Below are 8,045 nucleotides of genomic sequence, written 5' to 3'. Positions count from 1 at the left end.
ATGGTACCCAACCTTCATAGAAGCAACTAGAATTTCCAGAGGAATCGGAAAATATGTCTCATTTTTGCTAGGGTATAGTCTGTTGCAGACAAAGGTTCGCCATCCCTTTGCCTCGAAACTCAGAGTGCTCCTCTGGATAGGTACCCTTCTGTTATCCATGGTGGTGGTGGTCCTGGTGCAGCTAGAATGTCCGTTAACCAAGGATGAGCTGCATCCCCAAGTGCATACTTCTCTAAGTACTCTATGGGATCAACTTCATCAAATCTCAAGTATGTGTTCAATATGTGCTGATCAAATCACACTTTAAGGTTTCTCACTTTCATCACCTTTGTCGCCTTTCCGATATGCGCCACATTGGCGTAAAATTCCCGGGCAAGGTACTCCTTATCATCAACTACGCTCTGGGTAAACCACATCCACCCTTTGCATTCTCTAAACTATCTCAATACTGCAGGGTTATACCTCTCTAGATCTTTCAACTGAAGCTATCGCTCAAGAGTGAGCGACCTCACTGGCCACCAAGTACAGAAGCTGGTCAAGGCAGCCAAACTAACAAACATGTCCTCCTAGACCTCTTTCTTTTTCAACCTTTCGAGGCCGTCAACTGTAGCATCTCCCCCTCTGCCATCATCGGGGATGTCCTGAACTGTTGTATTTGGTGCCTTAGGGACAAGTGTAGTGGATGGCTCAAAAGCCTAACTAGCATTTTCCGAACCCTCAGAAGTGCTATGAGATGTGGACGACTCGTCCCTGAGTTGATATCTCCCTAGTGGATTTGACTGGACAGTCGGCTGCTCTTGTACCGAGGCGGAGTTTCCCTCTGATGCTTCCCTAGACGGGACATAAAAACTTGACTTGGAGAGATCTGTAGCCCTCCCTCTGCCACCTGTAGCTTTCTTTGTGATTATCTTTTGTAGGGAAAGGGGTAAAACACTCTTGCCTCGACCCCTGGAAGGTTCACCTCTTTCTTTTGATGTATCACCTCTGCCTCTAGATCGAACCATTTTCTATATCAAGAAAAGATAATTGTTAGTTTTAATTCAAGTTCATACATACAGAGAGATTGTAAAGACACACCAGAAATACGGTGAGGAACACAGCAGAACATGCATGCAGGATAAAGACCTGCGGTCTGCATATTTTCACTTGCGGCCGTAGATTGGGCCTTGTGGACCGCACAATTGTCTCTTGTGGCCACAGATGTGGATTTTGGTCCACACATTTTTCCTTGCGGCCGCAACTCAGAAATAAAAAATATGCCAATTTTCTAATAACAGATAATTGGTTGTTTTGTGGGTGCAACCTGTTTTCTGCAGTCCGCACAATTTGTCTTTCGGCCACACATGTGAGTCACAAATTTGTAAAATCTCTGATAACAGGAAAAAGGTTGTTCTATGACCGCAATGAGAATTATGCGATTCGCACAATTCTTTTGTGGCCGCAGACCCATTCCTTACCAATGTACCCTAGACTCAAACAATTACGAACATGTTAGAACTTTTATCTAGGGCTTGCCATTTTTGCACAAACTTTAGCATGGTAACAATGTACAAGCATGAAAATCTATTGACCCATTCCCCATAGAGCATGTACTAGTTGACCCACTACAGATTTACCCTCACATGGTTGTTCAATTTAGTTCTACTGACAAAAGGCCTAAAACTAACTAAAAAGTCATAAATTAAACTAAAAATGCAAAAATCTGACAAGGAATTTGAGCATACCAGATGTGAATGAGTGCAAAGAATGAGTGATCAACAATTGTTAGGCGTGTGGGCAGATGATTCACCAGAAGATTTCAATTTTTTAGTATTGTGTATGCTCAAAGAGGGAAAAATGTAACAGTAGCCCTAGCCCTCTTATTTATACTTATTGATTTTCCAAGGGAATAAGGAGCGAGTGCGGCCGCAGAATTTCAGTTATGGACCGCACTCTATTGCCTTATAAGCTTAAACCATCATTTTGTCTGCGATCCGCAGAATTTTATGTGTGATCGCAGATTTGTTGTTGCAGCTGCAGATCGAGCATTTTTCTAACAAACCAACTTCAGAGAGTTGTCATTTTCCCTCTTCCATTTGTGCAGTCCGCAAGTCATTTTTGCAGCCGCATAGCACTTTTGCTGCAACAACTATAATTGTGTGGTCTGCACAATGCACTTTGCGGCCACAATTTTTTCAACACTTAACCAAATTTCTGTCTACAATTCCTGTAAGGCACACTCATCCCTGCAACACACTTCAAATCAATTTAACACAAAAATAACATCTAACTACAAAAAAAAAGCAAAGAAAAGAAAAAGAAACATGGGTTGCCTCCCAAGAAGCGCCTGATTTAACATCGCGACATGATGCAGAATACCATCAATTGAAATGAATGACCGCCACGACGTGGTCGTCTCCAACTTTTCCCAAATAGTGCTTCACCCGGTGTCCATTAAGTCAGAATACCTCATTGTTTTTGTTCTTCAAGTCCAATGCACCAAAAGGTGTCACATCCAATACCTCAAATGGGCCACTCCAATTAGACTTTAACTTCTCGGGAAACATCCTCAACCGTGAGTTGAACAACAACACAAGATCACCCACCTTGAACTCTTTGTTCCAAATGTACTTGTCATGAAGATATTTCATCTTTTCTTTGTACAAAGACGAACTTGCATAAGCATGGTACCATAACTCATCCAACTTATTCAAATGTGCAACCCTCAAATTAGCGGCTACATCCCAATCAAGATTCAACTTCTTTAGAGCCCACATGGCTTTATGCTCAAGTTTCACCAGAAGATGACAAGCTTTTCCGAATACCAACCGGTATGGAGACATTCTGATAGGTATTTTGTAAGTCGTCTGATAAACCCATAATGCATCATCAAGCTTCTTGGACCAATCCGTCCGATTAGCATTCACTATTTTGGAAAAATCACTCTTTATCTCCCGGCTGAAGACTTCCACTTGACCGCTTACTTGTGGATGATAGGGAGTCGTGACTTTATGAGTAACACCATACTTTCTAAGTAGGGTGTCGAAAGCCTTGTTGCAAAAATGTGACCCTACATCGCTTATAATAGCCCGCGGAGTACCAAACATTGTGAAAATCTTCTTTTTCAAGAATGCCACCATACTTCTCGCCTCATTGTTGGGTAGAGCAACCGCCTCAACCCTTTTAGACGCATACTCAACCAAGACCAAGATGTAGGTGTTTCTAAAAGAACTCACAAAAGGACCCCTGAAATCAATACCCCACACATCGAAAATATCAATCTCCAAAATGCTGTGAGTGGCATTTCATTTTTCTTTGAGATTCTACCGGCCCTTTGACATTCATCACATCTTTTCACAAGATCACTTGCATCCTTGTAAAGAGTGGGTTAATATAAACCACAACTAAGCACTTTTGTTGCCGTTCTTGCTCCACCCTGATGACCGCCATAAGGCAAAGAATGATAAGCCCCAAGAATTTCACCTTGCTCTTCTTCCGGTACACATCTTCTAATCACCCCATCCGTACAAATCTAGAAAAGGTATGGTTTATCCCAATAATAATCTTGGCAATACCGTTTAAGCTTCTTTCTTTGGTTTGAAGAGAACTCATCCTCCTATCCCTATCCCGATGAGCCAAAACTAAAGCTTGTATTTTCTGTTAAGGATGATACCACACAAGGAAATTTGCTAGATCTGTGAATCATGGCACCTATTTCATTGAAATAGCCGAGAGTTGCTCATCGGGGAAGGAGTCATTGATTTCAAGGCCATCATGCGGCCTCCCCTTCTCCTCCAAATAAGACAAGTGGTCTGCCACTTGGTTTTGAGTTGTTTTTGTATGTTAGATGTCAATATCAAACTCTTGCAACAAAAGCACCTATCTCATCAACCAGTGTTGAAATATTTCTTGCTCATAAGATAACGAAGTGCCGCATGATCCGTGTGAACAATCACTTTTGCACCTATCAAGTACGGGCAAAACTTCTCAATTGCAAACACAATGGCAAGGAGCTCTTTCCCTGTAATGGTATAGTTGACTTGGGAACTATTCATGGTCTTACTAGAATAGTAGACCAGATGAAAAATCTTGTTCATACGTTGCCCCAAAATAGCCCCCACTGCTACGTCACTTGCTTCGCACATGAGCTCAAAAAGGATACTCCAATTTAGAGCGATGATGATGGGAGTAGTAGTCAACTTTAACTTTAGCAATTCAAAAGCTCTTATGCAATCATCATTGAAGTTAAACTTAGAATCCTTCTCGAGAATCTTGCACAATGGGTTCACCACCATAGAAAAATCTTTGATGAAGCGCCGGTAAAACCCCGCATGACCTAAGAAACGCCACACGCCCTTTACCGAAGTTGGAGGTCGAAGTTTAGAAATCACCTCAATCTTTACCTTGTCAACTTTAATTCCATTCTTTGAGAGTTTGTGGCCAAGGACAATGCCTTCCTCGACCATGAAATGACAATTATCCCAATTTAGCCCCAAATTTGTTTCTTCACATCTTGCCAACACTTTATCCAAGTTTGCGACACAATAATCAACAGAATTCCCGACCACCGAGAAGTCATCCATGAAATGTTCAAGGTAATCCTCCACCATGTCCGTGAAGATATCCAACATACACTTTTGAAAAGTCGCCGATGCATTGCACAAACCAAATGGCATCCGTTAGAAAAAGAAAGTACCATAGGGACATGTAAAGGTTGTTTTCTCTTGATCCTCTAGAGCAATAAGAATTTGGTTGTAGCCCGAATACCTATAAATAAAGAAATAGAAAGCACGGATGGCCAATCTATCAAGCATTTGATATAGGAAGGGAAGTGGAAAATGATCCTTCCTTGTGACTTTGTTAAGCTTACGATAGTCCATACACACTCTCCAACCGGTCACCGTTCTTGTAGGAATCGACTCATTTTTGTCATTGATCACTACCGTCATGCCCCTTTCTTTGGGACGCATTAAATCGGAGAAGTCCACGAACTATCTAAGATGGGGTAGACAACCCCGACATCCAACCACTTGATAATCTTCTTTTTGATAACCTTTTGCATAGCCTCATTGAGTCTCCTTTGATGTTCAATAGATGGTTTGGCACCTTCCTCCAAGTTGATCTTATGCATGCAAAATGCGGGGCTTATTTCCAGAATATCCGCCAATGTCCACCCAATGGCCTTCTTCATCTTTTGTAGCACTGCCAATGTAGAATCTACCTGGACGTTAGTCAAACAAGAGGAAAGAATAACCGGTAAAGTAGAATAAGGGCCAAGAAATTCATACCGAAGACATGGAGGCAATGGCTTCAACTCCAAGGTAGGAGGCTCCTCAATTGAAGGTTGTGTAGGAGGAGTTGCCCTATTTTCAAGATCCAAAGATAATTTTTGGGGTTCATAGGTGTATGACCCCATTACTTGCAAAGAGTTCACACATTCTACGAAGCCATCCATCTCGTCATCATCAAAGTTGAGCAAGACGGCCTCCAACATATCACCAACATTGATCACCGCACTTGTTTCATCCACAATAATATCAGTCACTAAGTCCACAAAAGAGCACACCTCATTTTGATTGGGTTGCCTCATGGACTTATACACATGGAAAACTACTTTTTCATCACCAACCCGGAAAGTAAGTTCTCTGATCACAAAGATCCTTCCCCGTAGCTTGGAAAGGTTTTCCAAAATTAATCGGCACCTCATAATCGACTACACAATCGAGAATGACAAAGTCTGTTGGAAGAATGAATTTATCAACACGAACCAAAAAATCTTCAATCACTCCCAAAGATCTCTTCATAGTAAGATCAACCATTTGCAATCTCATAAAGGTGGGTCTTGGTTGCCCAATTCCCAATGTCTTGAAAATCGAATAGGGCATCAAATTGATATTTGCCCCAAGATCACAAAGAGCTTTAGAAAACTTGGCACTTCCAATTGTACAAGGGACCATGAAAGCATCGGGATCCTCCAACTTAGGGGCCATTGAATGCACAATTGCACTCACTTGAAGAGTGACTTTGATAGTTTCAAAATTCATAGACTGCTTCTTTGTCACAAGATCCTTCATGAACTTTGCATAACGGCCATTTGCTCCAAGGATTCAACTAATGGAACATTGATTGAGAGACTCTTCATCATTTGAATAAACTTATTTAATTAATTTTCACCATTTTGCTTTGCAAGTATTTGAGGGTATGGAGGTGGGGGCTTAGGAAATGGTGCCTTAGGCCTTTGCACTACCGGTTTCAGTATGTTAATAATGTGATCCCTAGACAGGTTCACCTCCTCTTGAGTCTCTTCCATACTATCATCAATATCAATCTGAACCTCATCATTAGATTGCTCTACATTGTTCAGGATCTCTTCTTCTTGCACCATTTACTCTTCACCCACAAGTTGCCTTTGGCTTGAGGTAGGTGCATTCCTACCTTTTCCACTTCTTGTAGTAACAGCCATGGCATGCCCCATGTTGTTACCACCATTTGGGTTTATCACCGTGTCACTTGGTAGTGCCCCCTTAGGACGAGTATTTAGAGCTTGAGAGATTTTCCCCATTTGAATTTCTAAGTTGCGGATTGAAGTGTTGTGGGAGGCAAGTTGGGCATCCGAATAGGAATTCTTTTCCATCATTTGTTTGAACATATTCTCAATACACCCCATTTCATTGTTGGAATAACTTGGACCATGGGAAAGATAAGGAGGTGGGTTGATCGGTTGTTGATACATCAGGGGACTTTGAAAACCCGACCCCCGGTTGCCTTGCTTATTGTTCCATTCGCCTTGATTGTTACCTCCCCAATTTCCTTGATTATTGCCACTCCAATTACCTTGATGATTTCCACCACTCCAATTTCCTTGGTTGTTGTTGTTATGCCAATTCTCTTGATTGTTGCCTCCATTCCAATTACCTTGATTGTTAGAGTTCCAATTACCTTGATTGCTTTGAGGTCGCCATTGTTGTTGATTATGGCCTTGGAAGTTGCTTTTTTGCCCTTGAAAGTTGTTCACATATGCACCTCCTCTTCTTGTTCATTATAAGAGTCATCTTGTTCAAACCCACTATCCTCTTGCACATAATTCTCCATTCAATTTTAGCACTTGCGAACCCTTGGTCCTTCTTTTGTTCACCATCATATTTACTCCCTTCATGGCATTGGCTTGATTAGGATTTTGCAATTGTTGAAGTTGAGCCTTTTCTAATTAATTTATGGTGGTGGTTAATTCGGTAATGGCTTGCCCACGGTCATGAAACTCTTTATGGAGGTGAATCACGTTCGGATAACCTTGTGAAACATTAGCCCCGGATTGTCATGCCAATGATGTGTTCGCCATTTTATCCAAAATCTCACAAACCTCCTCATAAGGCGTAGTCATAAAATTTCCACCAGCAAGTTGATTCACCACACATTGGTTGGTCGTGTTAATCCCACGATAGAAAGTTTGTTGAATCATATTCTTCGTCATATCATTGTTGGGACATTCTTTGACCATTGTTCTATACCGCTCTCACATCTCGTTTAGCGGTTCATTGGGCTCTTGCTTGACTGCTAGAATCCCATCTCTAAGTGTAGCCATATGCCGGGGAGAGCAGAACTTAGCAATAAATTTCTTTGCCAACTCATCCCAAGTACGAATGGAATGGTTCGGCAATCGTTCCAACCAATCTAAAGCTTTTCCCCGTAGAGAGAAGGGAAAAAGCCTTAGCCTCAATGCATCCTCGGAGACATTTGTTTGTTTGCTCCCCCAACAAGTGTCCACAAACCCATTCATGAGTTTATACGCATTTTGACTCGGAGCCCCGATGAAAAAACCTCGTTGCTTTAGCAAAGTGAGCATCACATTGGTGATTTGAAAGTTGTCTGCCCTAATATGGGAGAGACTATTGCACTTGCATACACTTCATTGGGTAACACCCGGTGTGGAGCCGCTCGTGGAGAAGGTAGGGGTGGAACTAGGACATTCTCATAAGGCGCCCGGTGATTACTATAGATTTTAGCCTATCTTATGTTCTCTTTTGCTTAGGTTTTGGATAAAAAAAATGGGTAAAAGTATTCACGAA

General features: G+C 41.8%; 1 protein-coding gene across 1 annotated transcript; it reads right to left on the bottom strand.

The window, feature by feature from the left end:
* Positions 1-5,600: 5,600 nt before the first annotated feature.
* Positions 5,601-6,053, bottom strand: LOC138872797 (uncharacterized). The gene has a single exon (XM_070151215.1). It carries the CDS (start codon positions 6,051-6,053, stop codon positions 5,601-5,603), a length of 453 nt encoding a protein of 150 aa, XP_070007316.1.
* Positions 6,054-8,045: the final 1,992 nt, after the last annotated feature.

The sequence above is a fragment of the Nicotiana sylvestris genome, chromosome 7, assembly GCF_000393655.2.
Source record: "Nicotiana sylvestris chromosome 7, ASM39365v2, whole genome shotgun sequence".
In the NCBI taxonomy this organism is placed as follows: domain Eukaryota; kingdom Viridiplantae; phylum Streptophyta; class Magnoliopsida; order Solanales; family Solanaceae; genus Nicotiana; species Nicotiana sylvestris.
The sequence above is the reverse complement of the archived record's forward strand: the minus strand, read 5'-3'. Positions and strand labels throughout refer to the sequence as shown.

What these genes read in the sequence shown, in the direction of transcription:
- LOC138872797 (XM_070151215.1), bottom strand. Translation starts at nt 6,053, where the DNA reads ATGAAGGATCTTGTGACAAAGAAGCAGTCTATGAATTTTGAAACTATC.